This window comes from Saccostrea cucullata, unplaced genomic scaffold, assembly GCF_032062105.1.
Source record: "Saccostrea cucullata isolate Sc308-1 unplaced genomic scaffold, CSIRO_AGI_Scuc_v1 ctg962, whole genome shotgun sequence".
NCBI classification, from domain to species: domain Eukaryota; kingdom Metazoa; phylum Mollusca; class Bivalvia; order Ostreida; family Ostreidae; genus Saccostrea; species Saccostrea cuccullata.
In genome coordinates, this window is record NW_026925544.1 from 39,163 (window position 1) to 58,102 (window position 18,940).

Genomic DNA, 18,940 nt, shown 5'->3' on the forward strand with positions numbered 1-18,940 from the left:
AATCAAAAAATGACGTTATCCATGTGTGTCTTAAATTCAAACGGATGATGAAACCTGAATCCATTGCTTTAAATTAAAAAAAAAAACAAACAAATTTACAATAAGCTAAAGATGCACATGACAAAAACAGCTAAGGTCTGAAAAGAGGAAAGAATTGCAAAAGCACAAAAACAGTTTTGTAAGTTGTTTTTTTTTCTTAAATATTAGTGGCTTTGTTGTTCAAATTCTTATTCGGGGAGGCAGTTCAATTTCTGGAGAAGTCTAGAAAACATGGTTTGTGAGAGGATGGAACCTGTATTAGAAATCCACTACATTTAATTTCTTTATGACCCACACGCAATAAAAAGTAAATGAGTTTTTGATATAAACAGATAGTTAAGTTTTGTCACAGCAACAATATTCGCCAGAACTTTCCCCCATTTATTTTCCAAACTTGAAAAACACCTTTCAGAAAGAAGAAACAAGTCCATGAAATCATAGGATCAACTATAATCCAGTTTACTAAGTGTCAAGAGAAATTGGATAAAAATGTTAGGGATATGATTTTTTTTTAATAAAAAGAGCATATTTACATGTACATGAAATCATTAAGACTAAATCATTAGAAAGTTTTTTTTTTGTTGTTTCTTTCCGAGCACAAAGGGCATTATTTAATGAACAGCCCTCGTATATAATTATGTCTTTATTTTTATTGGTTAAATACTTTGTTCAAAAACACTCAGTGGTTGATATTAAAAGGATGCTTGAGTCACTCATTAACAACGATTATGTAGGCTTGATGACCAGATCTTTAAAAAACTCTTGCAATTACGATGGGCGCTCATTCACTCAATCCAACCTCTTTTTATCATGCTCAGACAGTTACTTTATATAGAAAAAAATCAGATCTTAATTAATATTACAAAAAAAAAAATTGACATCCAAAATACTCTTTATTAAGGATATACAACCTTTCAGCTTAAATCCGTTTCAATCGTCATGTATATATACATGTAAATGATTAAAAATAACTAAAAAGGGAACTTGAAAATGGCTCCTTTTATATATTGAAATATATAGGTAGGTAATTACAAAAAGAAAATTTAACATTAATTTTAAGGACTCTGTGGTATCAACACGAAATCCTACAACTGGACTTGGCTCTGAATGGAAACATACATGAATTTTGTTTATCAATAAATTATTCGATCGTCTGAATATATTTAAAGAATAACTGTCTTATTTTTCGATTTAATGATGTTATCAATCGATTGGCTTGAGTGATAATTTGCATAAACGCCGAAGCATAAAAGTATCATGCAAGCCAATCGATTGATCATCGTCATGAAATCGTAAAAATCTGACAATAATTCTTTATATTTATTTACATGCTCTTGATTCCGCAAGTCCATGACCTACAAGCCCCACTTCTCCTCTCTATTTGTTCCGCCCTGCACGATGAGGAAATAAAGTACATTATATCTCGACAAAGACATTGGAAATGTAAATATACTGTAATATGAAAACGTATATAATTAAACAAAATGCTCACTTAAGTCCTTCCTTGATACCGATGTATTCTTAGTTGTTAATATGTAAAGGCTCTGAGTTATGTATACATGTATGATCCATCTGTTATGGTTTATTGACTGCATACAGACTGTCGACGATTTAGTCTATTATATTGTTTTAAAAACCGGAACCTTAGAGCCAATTATGCATTACGCTTAGAGGTCATAAAGTCGTAATAATATCTTCAGTTCGTTCTAGAATTTCTATTTTCGCCTGCTGAAATCAATCAATTTTTAAACCTAAAGACTGTAAGAAAACTTTTGTTTGTTTAAACATCAGATCAACTACAACATTCCATGAAAACCTTTAAATAAATGTTTGACCTATAGAACTTAAAAAAGAAATTCTCTATTTTGTTTTAAAACCTATAACCTTGGTCGTTGCAAGTACAGTAGGAAGCATAATACTGACCAAACAAACTTACTTTAAAAATTAATATAAATTTCAAATTTCAATAAGTTTTGGTTATGATTCTCATATTTTGATACTTTTAAAACTTCACAATATGATTCAATCTAATATTTGGAATATTTGTTTTCCTTCAATATGTCTTGGCAAGGGAGCACTTTTGTATTTATAATTATGTGCTAACATTAATTGTTTCGAAGTTAGCATATTATTAATTACCCGTAATTTGCACAACTTTCATTTCCGTCCTCAAAAACATCCCGTTAACATCAATTTTGTTTTCTAGTTAATAATCTAAATATGAAATCATAGATGTTACAGATTTGTAGCATCTTTCACCTCAAGTTAACTGGAATATATCCAATCAGCATATGAATGTAAGTAACGTTTGCCAATATACGAACATCGTCGATATAACTTAATGTTGAAGTCCATACCAAATGCTTTCTTCTCATGTAAAGCATTCTCAATAATTTTTTGCCCAACATGAAGTCAAAACAGATTTTTCAACGGAAAAGCTAATAACAGGGTGCAATTAGAACCCACAGGTACCCCAATAGACAGTTTGAAGACCTGATCTCCACAAACCATAAAGACACTGCATTCCAGAAGGTGCAGTAAATATCGACGATAATCCGACAAACAGTTCTAGATCTAAGGCCTGATATAAAAAAAAAAACAGAAAAGACACAGCATACCAGAGGGTAGGTTTACTACCTTCAGGTACTTTGTCAGATAGCTGGATGACCTGGTTTCAGGATCATGAAAAATCTTAGACTGAAGTCAAATTTCAAACAACTTGTAAAAAAAAAAAAAAAATTGTGGAATTGATGTCTAAAGTTGCAATTATCAAAACATTTGAATAGCACAATTGGATGAATATTTTAATCTGGAATCCTTGCCTTCTACAAAACTTGGAACGACTTTACCGGTCCCCAGAAAAACGCGCTAAAATATAGTGTCGGTGAAGGCGAGTTCAGTATATATGAGATCGCGCGAGCAATCAAAAAATAATAAATACGAGGTTTTTTGGCCCTTTGACCCCAAACTCGAATTATACTATTAAAAGTTTAGTTTAAAACTTCTCTTTAAACAAAGTTTTTGACCTGGTTCTCAGAAAAAAATTAATAAATATTGTTTATTCATGAAAAAAATCGACATAGAATAATTCTGAACGAAGCGCGTGCGGCGCATGCTTAGTGTCATTTCTTTCGAACTTGGCTATTCTTCCATGCAAACAAACGAACGAAATGCCGTTGAAGCTGAATTATGATCTTAGAAAAAATTCCAGAAAAAACTGAATTTCTTAACTTATCTAAGTTGGGTGACGTAAATGTTACGTCATAGGCCAAATGAGCGTGAGGATCTTGCGGATCTGGGGACCGGTAAAGTCTACCCCAATATTTTTGAACACGAGAGAGATTTAGACATAAACTTTAAATGTTTCATGATACCGGGGCTTGATCTCCAAAGATCATGGAATCATTTCTTACCAGAAGGTGCAGTTAGTACCCATGGTATTTCGGGGAAAATGAAGGACTTGATCTTACAAAACTGTAAAGACTCTGCAAAACCGAAGGTGCAATTGATACCTAATGGTACTCCGACAAAGAACCCGTAGACCTAATCTCTAAAGGCCATAAGGTCATTATATACCAGAGGGTCAATTAGTACCCATGGGAACTCCAAAAGACAGTTGGAGCACCTGATCAACAATTGCAAAAGTCATAAAGACGTTGTATACCAGAAAACCAAGCATCCTTGCAAGCTCAACATCACCGGTGAGCACAATCAGTATTTTACAACTCACAAACCTTAAAACAACACTGAGAAATACAAAGAGGGTAAACTTTCGAGTTCCATTCTTTTGAAAATGCTGCTGTCTTTGATGCCATAAGACAGGGACGCCAAGCGCACACAGTTAATTTAAAAATATATTTGAATTTATTCATTGAATTGGATTGAACTGCAACACCCTGTAAATGCCTATGATCGTTCTCTCCACATCCTTGTACACACATATATACAAATACCCTTGCTAAAGATAAAGAAACACTTAAAATAGCATCAAAATTAATTCATATTCATAGCACTTTATTTTTGAGTAATAAGGTTAAAACATAGATCTGCTAACAGAAATTTTATTTTACCATATATGTGCAATAACAATCATTAAATTGCGGTAACATTCTATTCAAAAAGTAAGCTCAAGGAAAACTAATAACTATGGCTATCATAATAAAAAAAACAATCTTTTGATCTCAAATCACTTTCTATCAAATATTTCACTACAATCATGAAATCAATACATTTTATATATTAAAAAAAAATGCCTTTCTCTGTGCAAATATTGTAGTAAGTACATCTTTTGTGACCACAGGACTCAAAGTCAGGGTTATCTCCTTATCATCATTCTCACTTCCTTCATGGAGTAATAGAACCCTCTCCAGGCGTTCCAGTTGATGCCGTTAGAGTAGTCCGTGTTGCTGTACTCACCATTAAGGTTCGCCTCATGACAAAAATTATACCACCAACCTCCCAATCTATTCTGGGCGCAGTTGAAAGCAGGCATTTTATCGTTGTCGTTATCAGAAGTACTGAAGTACATATTGTTGTGGTAAAGAAAGCTGTCCCCTGTAGATTACACATAAACAAATCTAAATGAGACAACAGACTGCTGCATAATGTTCAGTTTTCTAATTAAGAAATTTGTTAATGAAAATATGAATTAAAATATACAAAGATTAAAATCGGTGCTCCATGAAATATATTGAGATAACGAACAGTATTCAAGCTAAAACGTTCATCAAGCAATACAAATTCCGGAGCAGAGCAAATACGGACCTCTTAGAAGTAGTATCAGGTGCTATGGAGGAGTGAGAATCCCCTGCCGACCGGTTACACTTACCGTGTACTCCTTGTTATGATCCGGAAATAACGGGAAAATGCTGGATGAATGAATGAGGAATTCTCCATGCACAATGTTAAGTTTGTTTTGGAAGTTTTATGAAAAGCATTTGGTGTTAAAAGGTCCTTGTGAACATTTAAATTAAATAGATAGCAAACATAAACTCCTACAAAAATATCAGAGGTGAACCTATGTGGCATGTAGAGAGAGCATACCTCATCAACCAGCCTTTGTCTTGAGCGAATAAATCGTATGATCAGCAGACAAGTCATATAAAAAATTGTCTATTAGTTTTAATTAAAGGTCAGTCGACTTTCAACCTAAACATAGTTTGAATTCTTAGAAGAATAGATGATACCAATCATCTTATTAATAAAATGTTGACAAGTATTTTGATATCTCTGCAACATCAACATATTTGTCTGAAACCTGTCCCAGTTTAGAAAAAATTTATACAAACAACAAACACATATATGTGATTGACAACATGTTCTCAAGAATAACATGTACTTGGAATGTTTCCTTCAAATGTGTGTGATTTTCTGCAACGGTATGTAGTTTATGTGATTTTTTAGTGAAGTTGTAATTCAAGCTACAATTGTAAGCAGCCAAGAAAAAGAAAGCAACGTCCTTTCTTTACAACAAGCAAATCAACATAGAGAGAATGAGAATATGTGTGTAATACCTGCATCTCCAGAATAACCGGATACGTGCAGTCTGTATTTTGTTCCCTCTCCCTCTGTATAGAAGCTACTGTACTCAGCATATCTCCAAACACAGTCATGATCCATCAGCTCGATTCTAAGGTGTGTATATCCCTCATTTGTTAGCTGATGTATGTTTTCATTCCCTGAAAGGAAATACTTTCATTACAATAAAGGGCGAACGAGAGGAAAGTTAGGTAACAATTGAAATAAAATATAATTCGTAGCAACCAGTGTTATTTTACAATGATAACACCATGTGTCGTTGTGTGTGTAACGTACAGATTTTCCAAATAAATGATATTAATAAAAGTTCATTAATTCAAAAATTTTAAATGGTTTTCTCAACACAGTTTACATACCTATCCAAAATTCGGAGTCACGAGTGCCAAACCCGGTTCGATATTCGGCCCAGTTTTGCTTGAAGTTAACAGATCCGTCTAATCTTCTCTGAATTATCTACAAAAACAATAAATTAGATTAGAATATCACGAAATATCACATTAAGACATATAGAAAGTGAGTCGTAAAAACCCATTTAAGCAATATAAGTCAAATAATCTGGAATCAAGTAGTTATAAAATATGAAACGAAATTTTTCAAGATAAAACAACTTTAAACAATTTAGATTCATTTAAGGGGTATTGCTATACTATGGTTTCACCAATATTTTTTGAGCACCAATTTTCGAGGAATTCGTTGTTGAGCAGATTCACAAAATTAAATGTTCATGGAATTGAGAAATGTGTTATTCATTTGTATAGACAATGCTTTCGTCCACGAAATTACGTATCATCGAAAACTTCTGTTTTACAAAATCGAACAAAATTAGGAAAATAAATTTACAAGAATTCACGAGAAATAAAATAAGTTATATGTATTCAACTGGATCTCACGAGAAAATTTGTACAAATATTCACTATAGAGGAACTCTGTACAATTAAAAATTCATGGGAAGAAATAATCTGTAAAATTAAACCTACAAGAACGACCAATAGTAATTACAGTGTCGTTGCGTCCATAGATACGAGTCTTGGTTACATATACCACGTTACCATTTGTAATTAAAAGTTGCTAGAGAAATACTCTTTTGACAAAATCTTAAAGAACAACAAACTTCCTGAGTAGAACCTCAGTAATACTATTCCCCTACCGACAAGTGTCATCTTTAAATTAAAACTTGAAAATGCAATAATTCCGTCCAAAATCATTAAAATGGAACTCAGTATAGTTTTGAAACCAAGTAGGACAGACAGTTAGACAGACAGACAGACAGACAGACAGACGCCGGGGAAACCTACAGTTCCCTTTGGTTTTACCGGCAGGGCCCGAATTAATGATACATGAATTCATACCGTCCATAGATACGTGTCTTGGTGACAGAGAGTTGCAACCGATGCGCCGTTCATCAATGTTATACTGCAGTAAAAGTCCCGTCCTTAAAAAACAAAAAATAATATAATACAATTTTGTACTTAAAAATTAATATTTTATTATCCTTTACTTAAAAATAATATAGTATAATGCCGGAAAAATATAGTATAATGCTGTACTTAAAAAATAAAATAGTATAATACTTTACTTAACAAATATCGTATAATGCTATTCTTAAAAAAATAATAATCGAAAGCAATACCGTATAAGCAGAAATTTTGGCGAGGATTTAATTTTGACATTATTAGTGAGGGTACCAAAATCGCTTAAATTGAACATCGCTAAAAAATAATTGTGTTTGATTTGTAAAAGCTTTTTAAAATCGCTAAAATTACATCTCGCAAAAATAAAATACCAATTTTTAAGGACAAATCGCTAAATTTGCGTCTCGCTAGAATTTCCACTTTTACGGTAGTAAAAATATATTTAATGCAATACTTAAATAATAGAATGCAGTTTTTTTTTTTATACTAAAATAATGATATGATGCAGTTCTTGTATAAGTCCTGTCCTTAAAATATGATAATATTTTGCAGTAGAAGTACCTTCCTTAATTTTGTTTTCCTTTTATATGTTCTATAGATTTTTTTTATGAATCATCTGACATAAATTTATTTGCTACGTTAATGTAATGGAGAAACTTATTCTATAGTTGTGTTTCTAAAGTTACGCTAATTTAAATTCAAATTGTTATTTCGTATTTTTGAATACTATTTTTAAAAAAAATTGAAAAGGTTATATAGATGCAGAGGTTTAGAAAAAATGACGATATATACTTTTTTGACTGAGCTGGTCAAGACAAAAACTTACCTTTTGGTTCCCCATTTGACTGAAAAAGAAAATAGAAAATAAATCTTGTTTTAAGGTTACAGACATTATAGGCATTACAGTGTTTTACACTCTACACATATTTATATCATTAATACAAAGTAACTTTTTTGCATGAGACCGTAAAAATTAAACCGAGGTTCTGTGTCGCAGTGCTGGCACGAAAAAGATCCCTCCTTAGGCATGACAAATTGCCCTGAGTGCCGAGTATAGGACAAAATTTGCAACTCTAGATCTCTATTGGCAAGTGGTGGCGTCTCCATATGAGTGAAAAATTTTCGAGAGGAACGTTAAACAACATACATAGAAACATAATAACTTTTAATACCTGTACATTTGAGTTTGATAATATATCGTAGTTTCAAACAAACCTTTTGATAACGAGTGCACTGATCAACTGCTGACATCGACGGGACAATGCTCACAAAACCTGATAAAAGCCGACATACGTTTGTTCCATCTGAAATTAGGTCCATTCCGACGCAATACTGGTTTTTATTGCACTCTACACCACAGCCAATGACAGGCGAGGAAGTATTTTCTACAGTGAATTCATCTAAGATACAAGACTTTCTGGGCACCTGTCCGGTCTGGATTATGAAAAATCCGTTTTCCTCGGTTTTCATAGTAACAAGCGTCAAATCTCTACACAACAAGAAAATAAAGAAGCATACTGATGCTTCCATTTCTTCTCAAAAATGAATTTAGATCGATAAGTTTTAATTGTTACATAGGAAAATGCGTATCTTTACCCTTCGTTTATCTTCTTTATAAAAAATATTGAAAAAGACCAACGACTTTAAAAACAAACAGATATCTTTTCAAAACGATATATTTTAAGTTGAGGCAAAATCCTTTTAAAGCATTCCATAATAAATTTGCTGTGTTTTAAACTCCAAGATTAAGATAATTCCTTTTATATTGCCCTTTTTTCTGACTCCTAGACTACATTACCATATTTAAGTTAACTTAATCAATATTTTTTTAATTACTGCTTAGAAAAAGCACTTTCATGTATATGGAGAACATGTTCAATTATTGTAAAAGTCCCTTGAAAGGAACAACTCTATCCAACATCTATCTATTGTCCCACAGATAAGATACTTCAAAAACGGTAAACAATGAACGATTTTCTGTTGAATCTCAAAAATAATTAACTTACTATATTAGTCTTCGAAACAAATTACTGAAAAGAAAATGTTCTTTGGTTTGTAAACTTAAGGACATAATTTACGAAATCCTAATAGTAACAATCATGGAGAGAAAAAAAATAAAAAGCATAATAACGCGAAAAAAACAACAAAGAAAATTATGTATCTCAGTGTAGTCTACATGCATGTCACAAAATATTATAATCAGACTAAAGCTGTATTTGGAGTAGCATTTGTAAAGTATTTTACAGAAAGTTCTGTTTTAAGAACCACGGCAACACTGTTTATCAAAAAAAAAACAAAAAACAAAAAAAAACAAACCATAAATAGAATTATGTATCTTAGTATAGTCTACTGTGTGCCAAGTTTTAATGAAATTAGACCAAAACTGTAGGAGGATTAGCTTTTCGATATTATTTCAGAGAATTTTCTATACGTAGGAACCATTGTAACACCATTCATCGAAATTAAAAACTCATATACAGTATATCATCGTCGCAAACCACGGCCAAAATGTACGCTTCTCGATCTCCCGTCTGGCCGTGGTTGAACGAGGAGAGAATTCTTCGTAGCTCATTAAAATATTGACCAATCCGAGTAAAGCATAGTCGGATGATGAACTTTATCGCGACCTTTCAATATCCAATCGCAGAATAGGAATTATTTCTTGTATACTGTTGACGTCAGTTGTCGATATCGATTGCGATGGAAACAAAACTTGCCACTGACTGAATATGACGTCACAATAGAGAGGCGTAAATATTCAAGATTACGACACTTTTTGAGATCAAGCAGCCACGTGTAGGAGAGAGCTGTATTTGCGGACTCCGGACCGTGGCTTGAGACGATGACAGTATATGTATCGTAGTGTAATCTACTTGACAATGTATGCCAAATTATATTATAATCAGACTAAAACTGTGAGGGGAGTAGAATTTTGAAAGTATTGCACAGAATAATCTATTTTAACAGGGTTTGACATTAACTTTTATGAGTACTAGACCACTTGACTACTTTCTTTGATTTTTACTAACCCTGACCATAAAATCACTAGCCCTGACAAATTTTGCAAATTCACATCTTAAAACCTGCTAATTTAAAAGTATCTTTAGAAAAAAAGGTTTTTGATTTTATAAAATGATCTCTGAAAGCCAGTTAAAAGGCGATAATTTGCTCAGATGCGGAAGGCATTTTTGCATTAAATTAGAACGCAATGGTGCCTCTTAAAAACCCAAAAGTTGACAGTTTTTTCCGTATATTGAATTGATTCAGTAAATTCAAGAACTATCCACAGCCCCTCTCTTTTTCCTTTGCTCGCCCCGCCCGCATGTAGATATTTTTTTATTTAAACCACGCTTATTGTAGTAACCATGGCAATATTGTTCATCGAAATCAAAAACCGATATTCAGAATCATGTATCTTCGTGTAGTAGTCTATTATGGGATTGAAACTGTAGGAGGAGAAGTTTTAAAAGTATTTCACAAAAATTTCTATTTTTAGTAACCAAGGTAACACCGTTCATCAAAATCAAAAACCGATACAAAGAATTATGCATCTTAGTGTGTTTACTTGTGCGCAAAATTATTAATATTGATTGATTGATTGTGTACTGTTTAACGTCCCTTCTCCAGAATATTTCACTGATATGGAGACGTCACCATTGCCGATGAAGGGCTGCAAATTTAGGCCTATGCTCGGCACTTACGGCCTTTGAGCAGGGAGGGATCTTTATCGTGCCACACCTGCTGTGACACGGGGCCTCGGTTTATACGGTCTCATCCGAAGGACCGCCCAATTTAGTCGCCTTTTACGACAAGCAAGGGGGTACTGAGGACCTATTCTAACCCGGATCCCCACGGGGCTATTAATATTGAAATCAGATTTAAAATCTAGAGGGAGTAGCATTTTGAAGGTATTTCCCGTTTCAGTTAAAGTGACTATATGAGTCAAAATCATGGTTTCTTTCCAGATATCTGTTGCATATATAGAAGACTTATGAAAATTAGGAGTATTTAGGCAAGATATGACAGTTAAATTGCAAGAAAAGACTGCACAATATAAGTGCCGGAAAAACAAAGGTTGTATTTACCGTTTCGTTGTTTTCGTATATGTTAGGGTCACACCACTCTTATTTTTAGCTCAAACTTGTAAACAACATTCAACTGGAGCATGAAGGTGAGAAATATGTTTTAACAACTTTTTAAAAAGATTGCATCAAATTTTTTGGTCTACTTACATTCATTCTATGCACTTGAGACCATGGTAGTTATGGAAACTTTTTCAACTTTTCTGCGCACGCGTAAAATTAGGAGGAAGAAGTATTAAGCAATATATTCGGTATCGGGCATACTGAAATTATTTTTACTTTTATTTTTCTCCTTAAATTAGAATTTTTAGGTTCTGAAACCTGTAATTTTCTGAAACCTAATACTTTTAGGAATTTAACAAAATTTATTTTTCTCCTTAAATTAGAATTTTTAGGTTCTGAAACCTGTAATTTTCTGAAACCTAATACTTTTAGGAATTTAACAAAATTTACTCGGGTCTTGCAAAAATTTTCCCCTTTGTGCATCACGATGTCTCTTAAACGAAATGTATATATCAAAGATTCATATCATATGTTTATTCAAGGCTCTAGAACAGACATCATTCTCTTGAACGTGAGACATTTTGTAAAAGCTACACATAATAAAACTGCAAAATTTTTTATGTACACAATTTCTGGTAATAATTTCAAAAAATTCAAGAAACTAATACAGATTCACAGGAAAACATTCTCAAATAACTGCACGCACTCGAACTATATATAGATTCAAGATTCTGCTGTAAATTCGTAAACATGACATAAGTACTGTAAAGGTATTATATTTGGCTGTGTATTTTATTTAGCGCCTTTCGCGGAAAGCATCATCCGCTAAATCAAGCACATCGCTAAATGTCCTGTTTTCATATATTCATATAAGGCACATTCAGAAAGCGCTAAATCAGATCTACGCTAACTTGTTTAAAAATCAATTTCCGCCAAATATCGTACACGCCAAATACTTTTTATAATTTTTCACTCTTATGGAGACGCCACCACTTGCCGATGGAGAGCTACAAATTTTGTCCTATAACTCAACACTCAGGGCCATCGAGCAGAGAGGGATCTTTTTTATGCCAGCACCTACTGAACTGTAACAAGGGACCTAGGTTTGTACGGTCTCATCCGAAGGTCCGGTCTCCACGTCCCACAGTGGGATTGGAACTAGCAACAAAATCACAAAATCAAGCGCAAAATCTTGTGAAAATTTTTGGTCATTTTATCGTACTGGCTACATGGATGTTTCTGCCAATTTGTATCAATCTCTTATAACGTCCTGTGATGATGTCACATAAAATTCATTTTAAATGTCCAATTTAATGACCGATTCCGAGTGGCGACTGTTCGTAACATAGGAAGCATTCCGTAATATGCCGTGATCTTGGCCAGTAACAAAACAAGATGTGATGTTTTGTCAAGATTTTTCACTATATAAGAGGTACTTTTCGTAAAACTCAAGCTATACATGAAATGTGCTAATCAGGAAAAAGTGAAACGTTTCTTTAAAAAATTATGAGCAAGTTCTAGGAGAGATTGATAGAACGATGTCAATGTCTAGTCGGTTTTGTTACTACGACACGTATGCGTATGATGGTATTCAACGGGACGTATGTCATAAATGTTAGCTGTATTCTTTTTTTATGGAAGAACATATAACAAATAAAGTTTTATTGATAAAATGTGCAAATAATTAATGTTTTTTAGTTAAAGAAGCACTAAAAAATTAGATATTTTCAAGAAAACAAAAGCAGGAATTTGATGTCTAGTCTAATTTGTTTCCTCTAGTGTCATGTCATGACCCTCTCCCAAATTGGAATTGTTATTTTCAGACCCGTACAACATACATATTTATGATTAATAACAATCTTAAGACAATTATATACACACTGAATTGTCAAAGAATTTTTTTCCGGCCAAGGGGCACACGGACTGTATCGTCAATAGTTTTTTTTTAATTTCAACTTTAAATTTTATTTAAACATTAGTTATTCCTTTCGATATGGTTTCGCAATAAATTGCTTTCTTTTTGTGATATATAATAGAATTGAGTTTATTCATTTATCCTTATACAGGTAAAGAGCCAAGAATGCCAAGATAAAAAGAAGTGGTGAGAATGTCTGGGAATGAATTGACATGGAACCTCCAGTGCCATCATCTGTGAAAGAAAAATGTATATATATTTTTTAAAAAAAATTTAGGACCTTAATAGATACGCTATTCAAAAATAAACGTAAGTAATACTTTCAAGCATAATATAATTTTTTTCATTGCAAGAAATTTTCCTGAGCTAACATAACACCAAAGAAGGAGTACATGGATTTTGAGAAGGAAAAGGAAATCTGCAAGGGAAAGAGCCTTACGAGAAGAACGTAAAGAATTCTTGAAATCATGAAAAGAACTATAGTGTTGATTGTATTCAGTTTGCGTATTCAAATAAAACTCAATAAATATAAGTATCATTGCATAAAGTGAATATAAGCGAGCTCAATGTATCAAATTAAATTATCTAACGTTAGCTAACCGATAACAGAGGATGATTTTTACAGGTCCATACTTGCTATACTCCTGATTTGTGTTGTTTAATGGACTTTTGAGCTTTAATACCGTCCGTTATCTCCATATATATTTCATTTAAAAGAATGAATGCACGTTCTTAATCTATGAAAACGTCGTGAGAAGTAAAATTGTTGGATAAATGTTTAAAATGCTTTGTAAATTTCTCTGTTGCGTAACGGTGAAGTATTTTCAAATCAACTATCAGTCTGCGATCGATTGAAAACAAGAATGGAACATGCCCCATGTGATTGAATAGATGAAATATGTGAAGATAAAAAACAGTATTCGATCTCAAAAGTCCATTAAACAATACAAGTAGGAGTGAAGCAAGTACAGACCTCCAAAACATCAGAGTTGGAATCAGGTGCCATAAACTGATGACAAAAATAAACTAAGTTATATTCGACAGCGACAGTTTGCAATGAAACAGCAACTACTAGTAGATGATGACAGACATATATTTTTATCCTGCAACTACCCCTTGCATTGAACTAATAAAGGTAGCCTAATAAATCAAAGCTCATAAGTCACTGTCCTAATAAAGCCTCGTGCATGTATTCCGACGTTCTAAAAGCATTGTGACGTCATGTATATTGCAATTTATTACATTTTTACCCGTGAAATACTGTAATTTATTCATTGAATAAAAATGATATCCTGTCACAGTGTGAAAGGATATCAAAATGATATCCTGTCACAGTGTGACGAATATCAGAAGTGCGGGAAAACTCTCGATTTCCTTTCTCATAACGAAGATTGCTGTAAAAAAAATCTTCCTTGACGTAATATAAGATCGATGGAAATAAATAAACCATTCTGACAGCGAATAAAACTGTCAAAATTACCAAAAATATGTTGTCAAATTCATGTTTACAGTGTTTTCACCTCACTTAGCTATGACGTCTCAACCGTTCAACTATGACGTCACGAGCCCATGACTGCATTACAAAAAGACAGACGCAAATGAAAAATCAAAGAATTTTTTTTGAAAATGTAATAAACAGAAAATTCAATGTTTTGTAGTTGAATATGGAATTTATTTCACTCGTCAGACAGGATTTTTTGATATTTTCACTTCGCACTCGTGAAAATATCAAAAATCCTGTCCCACTCGTGAAATAAATTCCATATTCAACTACAAAACATTGAATATCCTCTATGTTTACGCCATGGCGTCATAGTTTCAACTGCAGAGATGTGCCTTAATCTGTCGAAAATAGCTTGTTTTGGACGTTCAAATGTAAAATATATGTTGCAGGATAAACAAAATACATGATAACTGTCTTGAAATATAAGCGATATTTGGGCTCGAGTCGAAAACGTAAGAGGGCTCGGCAAGCCTCGCCCTCTATCACGTTTTCTTACCCTCGCCCGAATATCGCTTATATTTCAAGACAGTAACCATGTATTTTATATTAATAAAATTATTTTTTCCATCTTGTTATTTATAAAAGTGCTCTTAATTGAAAGATGTTTCAAAAATCTTAAAAAATAGTATTATACAACTATATTTCACGCATACCTTGAGTTGTCAGTTGTTGATGAGTTGTTATACTAGCCGGGTCTGCAGAAAACAATATTCAGTGAATAGATTTGTCTATAGTTTGTGCATATAAAAAAAACCTGTTATTCATAACAAATATCTCTCTCTTTCAGACACACACATGAAGTGTTTTTATATCACATCTAAGATCGCATTATATTTATCACACAAGTTGGATATCTGAAGTGTGCTGCTAAAAATTAATGAAATTTTTTTTCTGAATCTTTTTCAAAGGTTAGGATTTAGGCGATTTTAAATAAGCAGTTATGTTACATTTTAACTTACCAACAACGCTTATATTCTGATGGATGGACAGTTTGTGTGCTCCGGTGGTCCTGTTGTTTATTTTACAGGAATACATGCCACTGTCAGTGACTCTAAGGTCTAATGAAGAACACATATATCAATTAAGTAACATCCCTATGAATAAGAAAACAATTTACAATATTTACATTTCCAATAAATTTCCCCTATGTTTCTTTACAAAATAAAATGCAGTATATTTTCTCATGAACTACATTAGGTATGTACCACGAATAAGCATGAATATCTCCATTGTTACGTCATAATACCGCTCTCGACGTCAAAAGTCAAAAAATATAGTGCACACTGTTTTGTTTTAAAAATGACAGTTGAACGGCGTAAATTTATGGCAAGTCATCAGAAAAATAATGTAAATATAAGAAATGAATTTAATTTTTTGAAGATCCATTAGGTATTTAAACTACAACGCTTCACGCCGGCATATTTATCATGAAGCGCTAACGCGCTTCATGAAATATGCCGGCATGAAGCGTCGTAGTTCATATCCTCATGAATCTTCAAAAATTAAATTCATTTCATAATTAAATTAACCAGATTCTACTGAAAATTAAAAATTAAAGCTAAACATTGATTCTCCATACCCATGAAAATAAAACAGGTAACATTAAATCAACTATATTACAAGGGGTGATCTCTATATCTACAAAACCATATTTCAGATTAGAAAAAAAAAGGGGTACACACATAGCCATACAGAGGTTCTATAAATAGCATATATTGAATAACGTTTTGCTCCTTGATTGTGAAGTTACAATGTGAAAATGACGTCACTATGTAGATGACGAAAAACGGTTATCTCACTCGTACTTGTTCAACAAACGACTATAGAATTCATCGTATATCTTAGGAATCCCTTTGAAGTAGCGTATAATAATTTGTAGACAGTTTATTAAGTTAAATGACTTCCTATAAATTCAATCAGTGATTGGATTGGTCGTTTTAGTGGAGGAAGGCAGATGGTTAAAATGATACTTGTTTTGTTGCCCAGTGAAAGCAAGTTTGAGAAGAGATGTGTTTACAAGTATAATTGAGTAATTTGCTATCAAAGACCTCCAACTTATACTTTGAATATTTTAACAATAACATAATTATTAAATACCTAAGATGTCGTTTCCTCTAGATTTTTAACATATTAGATATGATAAAAAGGTAGCACTCATTCTCTATCCAACTTGAATAAACGTCTCTCCCGAGAGAGAAGATTTGGGTTTTGATGGTCGCCATGCTTATTTTTGGAAAAGAAATTCTTATCCACCCATTCTGTTGCCGAGATTTGACCATTCCTGACAAATGAACGGTTCTTGTTATAAAAATTAACCTACATGGAAAGAATTATAAAACTCGGAAAAATCTTTCAGCTTTTGTGACACAAAGCTACGGAGGGGGTCACGTGATCGCCTATATCACGTGATTCGCGCATGAGCAGAACGGTGGCAGATGTGCATTAAAATTGGAGAGGACTAGTTTAAAATATAATCAACACTGAACCAAAATATTGTTTCTTTTAAGGAAGTTATTCAATTAGTTCGCGAACTTTTTGATCACCCCTCGTATATTGCTTTGAAAACATCCGGAAAAAGGTTTTTTATTAACAATACTATTAAGCAGATTTCACGATAAACATTTAAACATCGTACCAGGTAGAGAAAGTGAGTAGGTTATCCTGTTCGCGGTTGACGCCTCGGAACAGCTTTGGCTTCTATTTGCTGATCCTATCTGTCCGTTGTGGCAGTAGTTTGAATTCCCAAAACTCAAGTAAACATCCACATCTGACACGCTGTCATTGCCCGACGCTTCAACATAACACGATGTATTATAGGTTTCACCCGGTGTGTATAGTCCATGTTCATCCAACTTAAAGGAATAACTGAACTTGCACAAAACATCTGAAAAAAGGAGAAAAATTATGATTTTCAGCAATATGACTTTGTCTGATACCCCCAAGAAATTCTTTTAATATGGATTTATATTTTGTGTAATTCTATATCAAACAAATAATTATCAATGTTAACAAGAGCAAAAGAGTGTCACTAATCTTATCGACTACTATAAATAGAACACCGAGAACACATACACGCGTGCTGTCCCAGTAAAACAAATAGAAGGAGGGCGTGAAAATTCCAAGGGAAATTTCTTAACCTCGACATGCTTGATTCGTCTTCTAAAATAACGAAAAAACACAGAGGTAAAGTTAACATTAAAAAGTAACTGAAGGAATAAAGAGGTATAAAAATAAGATAAATAAATAAAATGTAAAGATAAATACGTCATAATCAAATACACAATAATAGAAAGAAAACGAGAGAGAGATGCCTAACGTTGACTTCAAGCTTGTGCTAGAATGTACTAGAAAAATGCAAATTGATCAATTTAAATAGATTTGAGTTAAAGAAATAAATATGCAGGAATCGACATCATTAATGACTAGAAAGTTTCACACTTACACACGGACTTGGCAAACAACTGTCTTGCTAAGCTTATGTACAGAAGGAGAGATCCACCTGTATAGAACATTCGAGTGGATCGGTATAAGTGTTTTATCTTTAGCTTGCTGTGATGTTTAAAAAGAAGCATTGCGCAACGGTTGATATGATACGGACAGGAAGGCGGCATTTGATGCAGATAAGTGTTACAAACTGATTTAATACACCAACAACTAAGACAATTTTTTCTTCTGTCTTTCACCAGCAGATGTTTTAACTGCACATTCTTATAATAAACTTTGATAACTTGTTATGGTGCTATACCAAGCGGTCCTGATTTGGAGAAAAAAAAACTTCAATCTATACTACCTGGGGTTTATTCCATATAAATTTTACTTATCATGAATTCAAAATTTAACAAAATTGACCCTTGGGAGTGGTGGATGTAGCTACAACAGGGTGTAAAGGATAGACTTTAGAAAATATAAGAATAAGAAAAAGAATAAATGTAATATATGGAGATAACGAACAGTATCCGAGCTCAAAAATCCCATTAAACATTACAAAATTGGAGTTTAGCAAACACAGACCTTCAAAACATCTGAAGTTGGATCCGGTGCCATTGAGGCGTGAGCACCTCCTGTCGACCGGTCACACCCACCGTGTGCTCCTTGTGCTGGAAGAAGGGGGCGGAAAAATCCTTCGACAACTCATTGTCTAAATAATGACAAAACAATCAGTTTTAAAAAAGTCAGCATTTGATCTAATGATAAATTCTATTTATCCCATGGTTAACCCTTTATCCCCTTGATATAGCTTATGTGATATCGTTATTCGTATCACACAGTTCTGACGTCACAATAGGTTTGCATTAGAGTGATGAAGTAAATTGAAGTCGAGTCCTATATAAAAACAGTATTAAACATTGATTGTGGTGTATACAACATGGGATAAAAATAATCTCACATGATTTGTATAGATTAAACAGGTATTACGGGGAACTGGTTTTATTCCATGAGGCCTTCG

At 33.1% G+C, this 18,940-nt stretch overlaps 2 protein-coding genes across 2 annotated transcripts; both read right to left on the minus strand.

Moving 5' to 3' along the window:
* Positions 1 to 4,297: 4,297 nt before the first annotated feature.
* Positions 4,298 to 7,006, minus strand: LOC134269177 (ficolin-2-like). The gene is made up of 4 exons (XM_062751396.1): positions 6,927 to 7,006; positions 5,934 to 6,030; positions 5,553 to 5,717; positions 4,298 to 4,593 (listed from the first exon to the last, which is right to left on the minus strand). Exons 1-4 carry the CDS (start codon positions 6,978 to 6,980, stop codon positions 4,355 to 4,357), a joined length of 555 nt encoding a protein of 184 aa, XP_062607380.1. The 5' UTR covers positions 6,981 to 7,006; the 3' UTR covers positions 4,298 to 4,354.
* Positions 7,007 to 13,009: 6,003 nt separating this feature from the next.
* On the minus strand, positions 13,010 to 18,032 carry LOC134269178 (uncharacterized). Its single transcript, XM_062751397.1, has 6 exons — positions 17,936 to 18,032; positions 17,566 to 17,652; positions 17,129 to 17,377; positions 15,453 to 15,551; positions 15,147 to 15,188; positions 13,010 to 13,223 (listed from the first exon to the last, which is right to left on the minus strand). The coding sequence occupies exons 2-6, from the start codon at positions 17,636 to 17,638 to the stop codon at positions 13,123 to 13,125; spliced, it is 564 nt and encodes a 187-aa protein (XP_062607381.1). The 5' UTR covers positions 17,639 to 17,652; positions 17,936 to 18,032; the 3' UTR covers positions 13,010 to 13,122.
* Positions 18,033 to 18,940: the final 908 nt, after the last annotated feature.